Raw genomic sequence first — 15,250 nt, 5'->3', positions numbered from 1 at the left:
GAAGTTTTTCTTGTTACACCCTTTTAGACACATTTGAGGGATGTTGGCCAAGACTTTTAATAGTGTTAAAAGCATGTTAAAAATTATGTCACAATACCTTTAAAGTTCTCTGCACGCAGCACAATGTCGGAAAGAAAGGTCTGAAAACAAAGTTCTTGTTTTGTAGCTTTTACTCCAAAAAGGTGACAAATTATACAAAATACAGAACCAAATCCTTTTCTAAATAAAATAAAATATGCTGGTCAAAAAGTTTTGCTCCAAGGTCCAGTGACTTCTAGCACTTTCACTGAGTTATGGCACATTAACGGCATATTACATTTCAATCATTTTAAAGATAAGGGGGGGTGACGACATCCACTGCCAATCCAGGTAGCAGGAACACACGGAAACACACGTCAAGCACTGGAAATCTGCAACAAAAAAACCACAAACAAAGCACGAAACCGGCACGGAGCCAATCAAAACAATAACAGCAATCGACCTAAATCTTGAGATCTGATCGCAGTCTGAGCTAAGCTATCGCTACTGCTACCTAAACCCAAAAACTAGAGAGCCAGCATGCAGGTGAACAAGCCAGTGTGTATGTCTGTGTGTGTGTCTGTGTGTGTGTGTGTGTGTGTGTGTGTGTGTGTGTGTGTGTGTGTGTGTGTGTGTGTGTGTGTGTGTGTGTGTGTGTGTGTGTGTGTGTGTGTGTGACTAAGTGACTGTGTGTGTGTGTGTGTGTATATGCAAGTGACTGTGTGTGTGTGTGTGTGTGTGTGTGACTAAGTGACTGTGTGTGTGTGTGTGTGTGTGTATATGCAAGTGACTGTGTGTGTGTGTGTGTGTGTGTGTGTGTGTGTGTGTGTGTGTGTGTGTGTGTGTGTGTGTGTGTGTGTAAGTGTGTAAGTGTGTAAGTGTGTAATAAACCAAACAAAGCTCCACCTGAAGTGTATCTATAGTGGGGGAGGGGGGGGAGCAACCCCGCCACCCGCGAGACCAGAGGCCGACACGGAAGAGCCAGGAACCCAGGCCACCGTCAACCCCACAGAGGGGATATGCACACATTTGATTTATGTGCACAAATTCAATTGACAGTTCCCTTACCTCAGTAAAATACAAAAGCAGCCCACGCAATTACATCAGTATAAAAATATTCATATATAATATTAAAAAATACAATGCACACAGTATTTGTTGTTTATCTTTATTTAATGAAGGAAGGGTAATTGATGGCTTACTGTAAGGGAACAACACTGTCCCCAGGGTGAAAAACTGAACCATACGCACTCCTGTATACAGCCCACAGCTAGCATGATCAATGACCGTGGTGCTAATCACAGAAGGACTCTCTGGTGTAGCAGGCTCGGCCTCAGGCAGGCTGACAGGTTTCAGGAGCATCTAAAAGGGGGAAGAGAAAACATGGATGGAACAAAATTAATGCAGGCATAGAGTCCTCTCACTACAAACACCACAATGGTAAAAATTGTACCATTTGTGTTTGTGTTGTACAGCCTGCCAAATTGCATTGTATTTATGATGCACTGCAAAAACTCAAAATCTTACCAGGAATATTTGTCTTATTTTCTAGTTAAAATGTCAAATTTTTAGTCAAAAAATCTCATTACACTTAAAACAAGAGTCATTACCAGAAAAAATTACTTATTTGACAATTTTAACCTGTTTCAAGTAAATTTTCACTTGAAATAAGTAGAAAAATCTGCCAGTGGGACAAGATTAATCTTCTCATTACAAGCAAAATAATCTTGTTCCACTTGCAGATTTTTCTACTTATTTTAAGTGAAAATCTACTTGAAACAGGTGAAATTGTTGTTTTTTCCAGTGATGAGTCTTGTTTTAAGTGTAATGAGATTTTTTTGACTAAAAATGAGACATTTTATCTAGAAATAAGACAAATATTCTTGTTAAGATTTTGAGGTTTTGCAGTGTGTAGATTAACACACACACACTCTATTAATGATGTAGCTATGGTGGGCACACAATCATCACAACAGCCTGCTACATTGCATTGTATTTATGATGTAGACACACACACACACACACACACACACACACACACACACACACACACACACACACACACACACACACACACACACACACACACACACACACACATACACACACATACACACACGCATTGTTTGTCCCATCTCCAAAACCATCTACTGCTTTATAAAATTCCAGTAGCAATGTTAGTGTATGACAACTTCTTCATAATGAACAGTATTGTAGCTTCATAGCTAAAGTTGCTGAACTTACCCTCAGATTCAAGGCAGCGGATCCGCCGGGTGAGTTTACTCCTCTCTGGCTGGGGAGAGCGATTATAACCCAACCACAACTCAGGGAAAGAATTATCCTTTATTGTTTTTTTGTCAACAAAGTGATGTGAACAGACAAAAATGTTGCAGGGTGTTTTTTTTTAGATTTAATGCCTTCAGCCAGGTCCTTGATTCCGAGTCGGTATCAGGCTTCTGAAAAAAAGTAAACAACGGAGCGCATAGACGTTGCCTCTTCGTAGCTGGTTTGTGGTCGTAGAACTCTCTATCCAACCACTCGTTCAGGTGCTTTCTCCAGTTCTTACAACCAACCACCACACACATCATCACCAAACCACTTTTCTTCTTCGAAATATCCATTTAGTTCATCTTTGTCAGAGCAATGTCAGCATTCTGCACAACGGTAGTCCTCCAGAACGGAAGAGGATTGGCTTGACGGAGGACTTCAGGAAGTAGAGCGGAAACGGCTCAAAAACGTGTCTGTAGCAGCATGCGAGTACACACCTGTATGGAGTCACATCATTTTCTCTCAAGGATTTTTACAATGAAGATTATGCTTACAATTCTGTTTGTTCTGGTTTTTCCTGGAAAAGGTAAGTTAACTTTGTATACATGTTTTTAGTTTTTGTTTATTGGAGACTTTTGGTCGTTTCGAGTTTTACTCGTTTCTCAGCGAGACGCCGGTTCGTCCGGGTAGTCACGTTTTTAGATTGGATCCCGCTATTATTCTCCGCAGAGATATACACGTGTATATATCTATGATTATTCACTAGACCGATTTGTCACATTTGTCAGCTTGTGCCTGAAGGCGAGTCAGGAAGCGCTATCCGTGAAGCATACCTGTGTGAGCATGTCGAATGACGTATTGACCTAGACGAAGGCTGGGGGTTTTAGTTTATTCTCCTCAGGTGTCACCAGATGTAGTTTTTTCCCTTTTCCGGCAGCACAGGATTAGACGAGGAGACGAGCCTCCAGAACCATCCAACCACGGAGCAGCAAAGTCTAAACCACGTCCTCTCCACCTATAGTATAAATGTTTACGTGTTAGCCATGCGGTCAGGTCTTTTATTGCATCTGGGGACAGTCAGTGTTTTATCACTTGGACCTTTTGGTGTTGGACCCGTGAGCTCAGATTTTGTACAATAAACACTTCTGGTGAATTTTGATCAGATCAGATCCCTCTTCAGGAAGACACTTCTGAGAGGTGAGCTGTGCTTTAAGAGTGTGGTGCATGGGTTTTAAAGCGCATGGTTTCCCGATGGTGAACGGACTGTCCTTACCTGTACAGTCGTGGGTCCTAGTGCTCTCTGTGTACCTACCTTTTTTATGCATCTCCCTTATCTTTTGAAAATAAAGATTCATGTGGTTTTTTACAAACATACGCCTCGTGGTATTGTGTCTTTCACCCCTGACTAAGCCCTAATGTGGCTTATTTATTATAATATGACCATGTTCCTTCGTCTGTCCTGTTTGCTTCAACCAGGTATCGGTAAGGAAATCCAGCAGCCTCAGCCCTTGAGCAAGCAAGAAGGGGCCACTGTTACTTTTCAATGTCGTCGCCCTTCACCAGAGGACTTGTCCAAATCTACCTTTGATTTCAAGCCAGCTGATGAAAACTTCAGAAACCAGCGCAATGACTATATCTACTCTTATAAAGATGGAAAGGAGCATCCCCAGCCACAGATGCCTGAGTTCATCAACAGGACATATCTCAGCTATGAAGACCTCAGAAAAGGAGTTGGGTCTATCACGATAACACAGCTGCGTATATCTGACAGTGGGAACTACAAATGGTTCTTCCCAAAACTCGGGCTCACCTGTATATATACACTTACTGTTGGTAAGCATTTTTAATGCCTTCTTGCTCAGGAATTTTAGATCTTATTTATGAAGCACTGAAATAATTGTGTATGTCTTTTAAAATAGAAAAAAGAGACTCCAACAATAGGCAAGACAAAAGTGATCCCAACTTAACAAACTCTCCATCTAAAGAGGCGACCACTCCAGATGGAGGTAATGTTTTTTTTCAGGAGGATTAAATGGTAGATGATGTAAAAATGAACAACGTCATTGAAACTTTAAAACTCTTTGCTTTCAATACAACCCTCTGATTTTTCTTCCAGGTGCTCAGTGGAGTAAGGTCCCTGTCCCTGTGATTGCTGTGATCAGTCTCATTGCTGTCCTCATTGCTGTCCTCATTGCTGCCCTTGCCATAAAGCCTGTGCGTGTACGGCTGTGTCATGGATTAACTGGTCAGTAATAGTTTAGTTACAGCTTAATGTTTTAAATTACCTTTTGATTGTGTGTTACACACTGGTTTTCATTTTATTGCAGCTATTTCGGGGCGGTTCAGAAGCAGAAACGATCAACCAAACTCACCTGAAAGGACACCAATGAATGGATCTCAGCCGATGGATGAGCATGAAAACACCAACGGCTCCTCTGTTTAGAAAAAAAACCTTCACCAGCATCATCCTTTCCTTCTTCTTGTGTTCCAGTGGATAAAAAATCAGGAGGGCAGTGCAGATGTCACAAATTTTAACTCACTCTGGAGGACCCCGAGGCTTTCCTTGTTTTCATGGGTTTAAGCCCTGCAGACTTTATAGTATTACTATTTCATCAAGTGTTCTCCAGCAGAGAGGCATAACTTCAGGCTTGAGACAAAGCTGCAGTTCATCCCAGTGGAGTCAGAGAAAATCTGTGGATGCAGTGCTACTCAAGATTATTGCCAATATGCTTTTTATTTATTTTTGGCAAGAATTCATATTATTACTAATGTCAAAAATGTGTATTTCGCCACGGAGACCTGGCTTCACCCGCTAATCCCCAACGCGGCAATCCAGCTAACGGGCCGCACGACTCACCGGCATGACAGGAATAAAGACTCAGGCAAAAGCAGAGGTGGGGGGGCTGTGGTTTACGTTCATCACAACTGGTGCCACAACAGTCATTAACACTCACTGTTGTCCGGGTTTAGAGGTTCTGCCCAGCTGGCCTCCGGCAGAAGGATCCCCCCCTTATGGTCCTGGTCCAGGTTTTCTTCCCTCCTAAAGGGGAGTTTTTCCTTGCCACTGTCATGGAAAAATTCAAACATTATATACTTTCTAACAAAAGATCAACAGCTGTTTTGATGCAAAATACTAACGGGGGCCAGCTGCGAGAGGGGAACTGATAGTGGGGGTAAATGGAGGATGTGGATGCAGATGAAAGCTGTTGGTGTTATCTATTTTGTACTGTATGTGTGACACCCCTGTGAGGGAGTGGTCACAATAATGTGATTTTGGTGTTAAGAATGTGTACATGTGTACAAGAATGTGAAGGGACACCTTCGTTAAGATGTGTATTTTATTTTTATGTATTTTATTTGAAATTGAATAACTCTTGTGAAGAGAAACTTTTTATGCTGGAGAGCAGTAAAAGTGTTGCTCCTGCTCCTGCCACCTCAGAAATGACCTGGCGGAGAACAGAGCAGCATCGCACTTTAATCACTCTGCACTCCACCTGCTTTTTACAGGTCAGTATATGGTTTGAGGACCGGCGAACGTGGGTGTATATTGTTGTTTTCCTGTTACAATAATGAAGGAAGAAAGTTTAGACTGTTTTAGTTGGATTTTGTGTAAAATGGTAAGAAACGCCATTACACGACAAGCACGTGTCGAACACTCGTTAAAGCACTTTTGAGACTAACGAATGAACGGATTTATGTTTTTTATTTGTTTTATTTTATATATGTTATTAAAATGTTTTGAAACCGGTAACAGAAGAACTTTGGGTAATCCTGTGGATGCCACAGAGGTTTTAAAAGGTGTATTTCGACCCACTGAACTCTGTTAACACTGTATAGTGATATGCTACCAGTAAGATACTGAGGTAAATTGAAGTTTCAAATAACTGAACAAGAACGAGGAAAATGTGATGTAGAGAGAAAAATCCCATGTGTTTATTTATCGTGTAAGTTGTGACAACTATTTTGTGTGTTTTATTGTGTATTAAAGTTTGTAAATAAAGAAATGACCTGGCGGAGAACAGAGCAGCATCACACTTTATTCACTCCGCACTCCACCTGCTTTTTACAGGTACACATTTGTTTACCACGGTCCTCACCCTTGGGACCCGTAACATATGCCTTTCTCTAAGAGAACTAGCACCTATGTGTCAGGAGGCCACAATTTCCCTTGAATGACTACTGTTAGGTCTCCTGTCTTTCATGCAGGGGGCCACAATTTCTCTTGAATGTCCAGAGAAAGTCAAACAAAATGTTGCTTCAGACTCTACTGTCCAGCCTGCGTGCTGCACGTCGACTCTCCTGATGCGCATCAGTTAAAATAAACTTTGGTAATCTCAAGCTCACCGGTGTTGTAGTTTTGTTAAGGATCTGTACTTTGTGCAGTTTATACAATTTCCACAACACCACTGTTTGGCTTAAGGTTTTTCTCCCACTAGGGGAGTTTTTACCTCCCAGTGTTATCTTTATTATAATAATTGCTCAGGGGTCTTGTTCTGGGTCTCTGGTAAGCGCTTATAGACCACTTCTGTTGTAATAGACGCTATATAAATACAATTGAAAAGGTTCTGGTAGACTCCTGCAACCCCTTTTATCTACCAAGGGAACTGACAATAGTCATTGTGTGCTATCCCTCCAGATGCTAACGTTAGCACAGCCCTTAGCCTCCTGTACAGGATTATAAACAAACTGCAGCAGGTCCACCCAGAGGGCGTTTTTATTATTGTCAGTGACTTCAACCAGGCATGCTTAAAAGAGCTTGAGGCTCCTTTTAAGAAATGAGACTCTCTAGCGCCACCCTTCACCACGACGGCCGTCGGGGGTACTGCAGCCAACAGTGAAGCCGGCACGGGAGAACGGGGGGAACGTGCATGCAGCGTCATGTGACGTCACATCCGCAGGACAGCGCGGGAAATTCGGGACTGAATTGCAGCACATTTTGCAGCACACAGCCTGTTCAAGGCAAATGAGAGATACACTAGAGGGCTCATTCTTTTGGGTTTGGAACGCTTCATCTGACATTATTACTAGAAAACTTAAAATGTATACGGATTTTTTTTCATAAATCCTGCCACAATCCGGCCTCAAGCTCCTTTAAAGACTGTCTTACCCAAATTCCCCCAGTATGTGAAATGTGCCACCAGAGGGGAGAAAATCCTGGACCATCTTTACTGTAACATCAAACATGCATACAGAGCCCCCCCATTTCCCCATCTGGCTGGATCAGACCACCTCTCTGCCTGTACCTGTACCTCACCCCCTCATTCACCCCCTCATACACGCACTCCGGGGACATACAAGGCCACAAATAAAGACAATCACAACCGGGCCGAAGGAGGCTCTCCCTCAGTTACAGGACTGTCTTTCAATAACTGAAAAAAACCTCAAGGAATATACAGACACTGTACTTTCCTAGTTAAAAAACTGTGAGGAGAGGTCACGGTCAGGAAACGGATTCAGGTTTTCCCAAACCAGAAACCATGGATGACAGTGAAGTGCAGGCGCTCCTCAAATCTGAAACAGCGCCTTTAGGTCCAGCGACCTGTACAGAGCAGCCAGAGCCAACCTAAGGAGAGGCATCAAAAAAGCCAAGGATGCCTATAAAAGGAAAATTGAGGAGCACTTCACTGAAAATAACCCATGAAAGATGTGGCAGGGAATACAGTACATCACTATTAAAACAACAACCAGGTGGCTGAAAATGGTGATGCCTCACTGGCAGAGGAACCAAACCATTTCTTTGCCCGTTTTGAGACAGCAGGACCAGACACGGTCACATCTCATGAACCACCTCCAGCAGCAGCACACTAAGGGCCAGTCCCAATTAGGGCCTACTCCTACTTTTCAGCCCTACCCCTAAATTTTGCGCGTTCCCGTGAGGGTAGTGGTGTCCCAATTCCTCTTTGCATGTAGGGCTAGTGGACATAACAAGGGTTAGTGGGTATGAATCTAGTCCTTGAGAGCGAGGGATTTCAGATTCTGACTAGCTGACCGAGGACCAGAGAAATTTCCCAGAATGCTTTTCGTCGTCATTTGCAGACTGAATCAAACAAAAAAACATGGCGGACATTTCTTATTTTTAGTGAATAAAATCAATATTTTGAGTTAGTTTCTGTATAAAAATGCGTTTTGATTACATTTGTAGCGAGAAATATATATTTGACTTTCATAATATTCACTCAGTGAATGTACATAATCACTCGCTTCCTCGTTGTTGCGTTGTATCTTCAGATCTCGCCAGAATAAAGTCTGATTTACGGTTCCGCGTTACACCAACGCAGAGCCTACGGCGTAGGTTATGTAGTAGAACGAGGGAGCTGCCCTTAATCAACACAGCTGGTAGCCAATAATTGGTCCAGCTGTGTATATAAGTGGCAGCTTTCCCTGTGTGTTGCGCTTCCCCCATTGAGTCATTTCCGCCCCGGACGTTCTTACCTCTCAGGTAATGCTGCTGCTGCTTCACTCTCGTTGTTAGTCTTGCTCTCTCGGTATGTTAAAATAATTTGTATTTCCTTGCAAAGCGGCGACTGAATGCTGTGCTCCTGTTGCGTGATTTAGCATCTTCTGTGTAGGTCTCTCTCTCTACTATGGTTGTTATCCACGCTGACAGAACACTAGTTTGGTCACGGACAAATGCTGGTGACCGTGCGGGTTTCCTCTCTCCCTCCCTCTATGCCTGTGTGAACCTACTAGAAGGTATGCTATTACTTTTGCTGCCTTCCAAGTTTACTTACTTTTAGCTTGGGATACTAATTTAGTTTTGTCTATAGTAGGAAGGCTCATCAGCTGACGGAGTCCCCGGTGATGTGACGTCAGAACCACCAGCTGATTAAAGCCGCTGCTGTTTCGTCTCCTGCTGCTGTTTGCTGCAGTTGCTTGCTTGCTTGCTCTCCCTCTTGCTTGCTTGCTCTCCCTCTTGCTTGCTTGCTTGCTCTTCTGCCTTGTCCTCACTGCGGGGCTTGTCTGCTCTGCTGGGGTCCCCTGAAGTCTCACCCAGTTCCCGGCTTGACCCCGATAATAAATGTGGCGATACAGTGCCGTTTTCTTTTAATTAATTTAGTTTAACAGTCTTTGGGACCAGTGTTTGTTTAACCTTGTTTATTTCATTTTGGGCAGTGTTTTTAGTGTAGTAGTTACCTGCCCTTTTGTCTTATTTTGCATGTTTATTATATGATTATTTTTGTAACAATTTGTTTGTGTTGCAGTTGCTGTAGGCCGGTGGTGGTGTTGGTGACCTGGGTGGAGTCCTTCCCTTTTGTGTGCTGTGTGCTTGCCACGTGTGGTTGAGTGTTTAATTATTTTTACGTTAATGTCTTTCATTTTTGTAGACTCCCACTCCCTTCACTAGTTCCCCTCTGCACCAGTACGCTACAGCTCCTGCCCTTTATTTATTTTGTTCTTTATTTTCATGGCTGGTTCTTTTTAGTATTCTTTTAAAACATTGTGTAATAAAACCTATTTTTATAAAGTATCTGGATTTCACGTCTCTTGCCTTGAGTAAACGAACTTGTGTGTCTTGACTAGAGATATTAAATAATTCTTTGGGTGAAATTCCTGAGGTGGCGTTGTCAGGCAATGTGATTTTACTTTGTATTGGTACAGCCCTTTACTCGACGCTGCGACAGTTACACAGCGACGCGCGCCATACGGCGTAACCTACGCCGTAGTCGATTTAACGCGGAACCATAAATCAGCTCCCGAGCCGGCGGTTCTTCTCATCCCCCGAAAACATCGGAGCAAATTTCTTAACAGGCGTTATTTGGATAAACTGAGCCCAGGTTGGGGATCTTAACGGTTACTTTTACGCCTGAAAAAATATTAAAACTTAAAGGAGCTTGAGGCAGGATTGAGGCAGGATTTATGAAAAAAATGCCTATACGTTTTAAGTTTTCTAGTAATAATGTCAGGTGAAGCGTTCCAAACCAAAAAGAATGAGCCCTCTAGTGTATCTCTCCGTTGCCTTGAACAGGCTGTGTGCTGCAAAATGTGCTGCAATTCGGGGCCCAAATTTCCCGCGCTGGGCTGCGGTTGGACGTCACATTACGCTGCATGCGCGTTCTCCCGTGTCGGCTTCACTGTTGGCTGCAGTACCCCCGACTGCCGTCATGGTGAAGGGTGGTGCTAGAGAGTCTCATTTCTTAAAAGGAGCCCCATGCTCCTTTAATAAAGTGGCATATTAACATCGCTACAGCTGAAATTAAAACAGCTTTTAGCTCTGGGCTTCCTGATATGATGTGCCATGTCTCCAACACCCATCCGACCACAGATCACACCCGATACACAGTCCCGGCCTCAACACACTGGTAAGACATCAGTGAAAGTTGGAATTGTGCATTTTCCTAACTGAGATCACATTAAACTGTGAACACACTGGAAATGCCCCTGTATTTTATTTGCATAATTAAATCTATAATCACACCTGTACATAGTTTTTTAGTAGTTATATCTGTTTATTTATGTTAATCTGTTTGCTGCTGTAACAGAGAATTAATAAAGTATCGGATGACTATCTGTCATGTTAGTTAACCTAGTTGTTGTACTGTTTAATATCCATTATTATGCTTTTTTTTTTGTCTATTCCAGGTGGTAGGAGGCAGTGGCAGCTGGATGTGTGCACACTCATCGAGGAGAGGCAGCTGGTGAACCTCTGAGCGGCAGCTCCAAGCACTGATTCAGGAAGCCAGGGAGGCAGAAATCACCCACACCTGATGGAGCAGCTGCTACCTGATGGAGCAGCTGCTCCCTGCAGCCAGGGCTGATGGAGCAGCTGCTACCTGCAGCCAAGGCTGATGGAGCAGCTGCTACCTGCAGCCAGGGCTGATGGAGCAGCTGGATACCTGCAACCAGGGCTTCCTCAGAGTCCTTGGGCAGTTGGTTCAGTTACTGCGACCTGGTCGTGACCCCATGGCACCACCTACGCAGTAGTGCCAAAGTTTCAGCCAGCACAGTACTTGTATTTCATTTGGTTTTGCTCCTTTTTGTTTAAAAAAAAAAAAAAAAAAAAAAAAAACTCACTCATAAAGTAGATTGTATTTCACTTTGCTATTGCTAAACCAGGACTTTCAAAAACATTTGTATGACCATTCGAGTTTCATTATCTGAGTTAAAGATCTTAGCGTTTGTTGAAGCAACACTTCATCTGCTAGGATATTTCAGATTCAGAAAGGGTTACCGTTAATTAACACTTTGGACCGAGCGTCTCAGTGCTGTGGTCTGAAACATGACTGGAAGACATCATAGCAGGTGTTTGTGGTTAAAGTTATTTAGCTGTACGATTTCATTTGCTGATTTGTCAGACAATACTTTTTTTTTTTAATATACCTGGCAGGTTTCGGTGATTCCTTTCACCATCAGAGTCACAATATTCTTGTCCGACAAAAACCAGCAAATTAAAATTGTAAAGCCATTGACAACATTAAATCCAGTTTAGTTGAAAACTGCCGGGTCCTGGCTGACTTCCGGCCCCTGGACTGACATAATGGCTAAAATTATGATTTTGATTATTACTGTCCTAGTACTGTTCTGTGTTTTCACTGCCTGTATCATTCAGTGTCTAAGTGCAATGGTCCAAAGAACAGCCCAAACTTTCTTAGTCCAGTATTCCTAACTGATGACAAGGATGTTTATGATAACACTGGAGTGTAGACTGTTTCATTTTGTTTACTGTGAAATATTTTAAGCTTTTATGTGACTTGGCCAGAGTGATCGCTCACTAGGAGGGTCGGAGAGGAATTTTGCCCCATCTAACCGGGTTTTCCCCTCTCCCTTGACATATTTCCTTGACATATATTACTTGTTAACAAGCTTGCGTTAAGTGTGTTATAAGCTCCCCTTGCTATTTCTTAAATGTTTATGAGGCTATTATTCTAAGCCTAATGGACAGATCTTAGTTGAAGTTTCAAAACGACAAAGAGGAGGGAATTGTGAGGTTAATCAACCTTTGAACTTGTTTTGTCATTATGAAACTGTCACATGCTTGGCTAACAGAAGTCACGGCAGCCACTTCCTGATCTACTCAGGTTTTGGACTGTCCTGGTGACAGCTGACCACTGTAATGTCAGGACTCAATCACACGTTATCACTTCCACCCCATTGTCTACTGTCTAATTGTTTACTATTCATTTTTTCACTGTCTAACCGTTTACTGTTGACAGTCCTAATATGGTAATTTCCTGTCAAAGTTTCTTAATAAAAGCATTTTCTGGGAGGAGGAACTTAGGGAAGCTCAGGAGCTCTCAATGAGGGCCACGTTGCCCTGCACTCCTCTGCTCTCCCCCTCCTGCAGGAGTGCGCTAAAGACGCATTCCAAGGTAGTCTCTGTGTCTTTCCTCGTTATGATTTTATTTAATGTTGATTTGGACCCAACAGAGAGAAGTTTGTTTTTAAACAAGAAAGTATTGATTGGATGACGGATTTGTTTATAAGTTATCGGAGCAAATTTAGATTTTCCAATAACCTCTATAGTTGGTGTTTTGGGGATGTGGGGGGAAACCGGAGCGTCCCGGAGGAAACCCACGCAACATGGGGAGAAAACCTGAGTACCCACAGAAACGTAGCCACAGGTGGACGAGCTTCTGTGGGGCTGCCGATCTCTGAAACCTCCATGCTGCCCCTGTTTTATTATGATTATTGATGTTGGTGCAGGTTTATGTGTGAGTGGGTGGAGGTGGGTGGGGGGGAATAGATGTTAGAAACAAGAGGGGAACTACTCGTCTGATACTCTGCTCTTGAACATCTTTGAGAAGAATCCCCTCTTTTTCTTCTGAACTGTTTCGCTCTTCCTGAAGTTCAGTCATCCGTCTGTTTCTCTCTTCATTCAGTTCTCTTTGTTTGTTCTCCAAGCATTTGTTTAATTTCGCTGATAATATTTTCCCACTTCTTCAAGTCATTCGTTCTCTCCTGCAGTTCATCCGTCTCGTTCTGAATTTGCAGCTTCTTCTTTACAATCAAATCTAATAGTGTTAGTTAGTTAGTTAGTTAGTTAATATTTATTTCGGTCAATCACAAACATAAAAATCCACAAACAATTCAATTCAATTCAATTTTATTTATATAGCGTCTAATACAACAAAAGTTGTCTCTAGACGCTTTCCAGAGACCCATACCCAGAACATGACCCCCGAGCAGTTATTACTTAAACAATGGCAGGTAAAAACTCCCCTAGTGGGAGAAAAACCTTAAGCCAAACAGTGGCAAGGAAAAACTCCCCTTTAGGAGGGAAGAAACCTTGAGCAGGACCAGGCTCATAAGGGGGGACCCTCCTGCCGAGGGCCAGACTGGTGGGTCAGGGACGGCAGCAGCACAGCAGGCAGGTGGAAGCAGCAACGGGATGACCAGGGGTGGGGACCGCAGGCCAGCATGCAGCTCCCGAAGCTCCGGCCCAATCAACAAGTCCCAGGTTGGGGTGCAGGGTCGGGGAAAGGTTGAGAAGGGGCAGGGCCAGGGAGAGGAGTCTTAAACCTCTCCCCCGCCCGCCCGGGCCGTTACCCTGCCCCTCTCACTCCCACGCTGCAGGTTCCGGGGTCCGGCAAAGGATGCTGCAACATGGACAAAAGAGAGAAAAGGGAGGAGAAGGGGGGGCCAGCACAAGAAACTACAGGAACGACTCTGGCACACTAGAGTTTACACTACCTAGAGATTTACCAACACCAGCTAGAGGTTTACTAAACACTAACTATAGGCTTTACTAAACAGGAATGTTTTAAGTTTAGTTTTAAAGGTGGAGGTGGTGTCCAGCCTCCTTAACCCAGATTGGAAGTTGGTTCCATAGTAATGGTGCCTGATAGCAGAACGCCCGCCCTCCAAATCTACATTTGGATACTCTAGGAACTACGAGTAAACCTGCACTCTGAGAACGGAGAGCTCTGACAGGAACACAAGGCACTATCAGGTCTTGCAAATAATGCGGAGCTAAGCCGTTTTGGGCTTTATACGCAAGTAATAAAATTTTAAATTGGATTCTGAACAAGATAACACAGGTTTTTCTCTGGTCAACATTGTGATTATTTTGACCGAAAAGGTCTGGGCTTGAAGCATAAAGCTTATCTTGCCCACCTTTTAACAGAATAGAATATACAAAAAGAACAAATGAAGTATCATGAGTCTACACAAAATAATAATAGTAGTAATAATAATGACGATGATGATGATAATAATAATAATAGTAATATTAATAATAATAGCAATAATAATGATAATAATAATAATGATAGCCCTGAAAACAGAAAGTGAAAAGATGCTAAAGAAACCGACAAAACCAATTTATGTTGTCATTTCATCTCATGCATGTGTACATTCTTCTTTGTTTGCTTATTGTGTTTCTAAATATGTGTCAATTACCTTTGCTTTAAATAATATCTTGTATGCTTTTATTGAGTTTGCTAGTTTAAGGTCGTTGTGTAATGAGTACTAGAAAACAGAAGGGCTAATACAGTATTTAACTTTTTTACTTGAAAGCTTCAGGAAGCGACCGCACGAGAGAAAAGGGGCCACTCCTAAAGCGTGGTGCAGTGCATAGATGGCGGGGGGATATGGACTGGCCTGAAAAAAGAAATTCTGTCAAAAATATTTTTTTTGCTTTAATCCCTGTCTCCCTCTCCTCTTCCAGCTGTTTCCTGTCATCATCGAGACAATTCTTTGTTAATGTTAAATTTTTATTGCTTTCTTCCAATTTTCCTTGCAGCTGCTGCAGCGTTTCCTCCTTCGTCTGGAGGTCTTGAAGGTCTTCCTTCATTTCAATCTTCATCTCATTCATTTCTCTTTTCTCCAGTTGCAGTTTCTCCCTCTCCTCTTCCAGCTGTTTCCTGTCATCCTCCACTTTTCTTACCTGCAGCTGCAGATGATTTTTTTCTAATTGTAATTGTTGCTTGGTTTCCTCTACGTTTACCTTGGATTGCTCTGTTATAGATTTCTGCATCTCCAAGGTTTTCTTCTCTTCTTCCATGGATTTCTGTTCCTCCTTTAATTG

The 15,250-nt window shown here is 42.8% G+C and overlaps 1 protein-coding gene across 1 annotated transcript; it reads left to right on the top strand.

Moving 5' to 3' along the window:
- Nucleotides 1-3,728: 3,728 nt before the first annotated feature.
- Nucleotides 3,729-5,681, top strand: LOC133444519 (uncharacterized). Its single transcript, XM_061722388.1, has 4 exons — nt 3,729-4,119; nt 4,206-4,292; nt 4,403-4,531; nt 4,614-5,681. Exons 1-4 carry the CDS (start codon nt 3,729-3,731, stop codon nt 4,727-4,729), a joined length of 723 nt encoding a protein of 240 aa, XP_061578372.1. The 3' UTR covers nt 4,730-5,681.
- Nucleotides 5,682-15,250: the final 9,569 nt, after the last annotated feature.

Source organism: Cololabis saira, chromosome 1 (assembly GCF_033807715.1).
Source record: "Cololabis saira isolate AMF1-May2022 chromosome 1, fColSai1.1, whole genome shotgun sequence".
NCBI lineage: Eukaryota > Metazoa > Chordata > Actinopteri > Beloniformes > Belonidae > Cololabis > Cololabis saira.
The sequence above is the reverse complement of the archived record's forward strand: the minus strand, read 5'-3'. Positions and strand labels throughout refer to the sequence as shown.

Bases quoted from the DNA above. Each gene is read 5' to 3' on its own strand.
- LOC133444519 (XM_061722388.1), top strand. From the start codon at position 3,729: ATGTTCCTTCGTCTGTCCTGTTTGCTTCAACCAGGTATCGGTAAGGAA. The intron at 4,120-4,205 runs GTAAGCATTTTT...CTTTTAAAATAG, and splicing joins TATATATACACTTACTGTTG to AAAAAAGAGACTCCAACAAT. The intron at 4,532-4,613 runs GTCAGTAATAGT...ATTTTATTGCAG, and splicing joins GCTGTGTCATGGATTAACTG to CTATTTCGGGGCGGTTCAGA.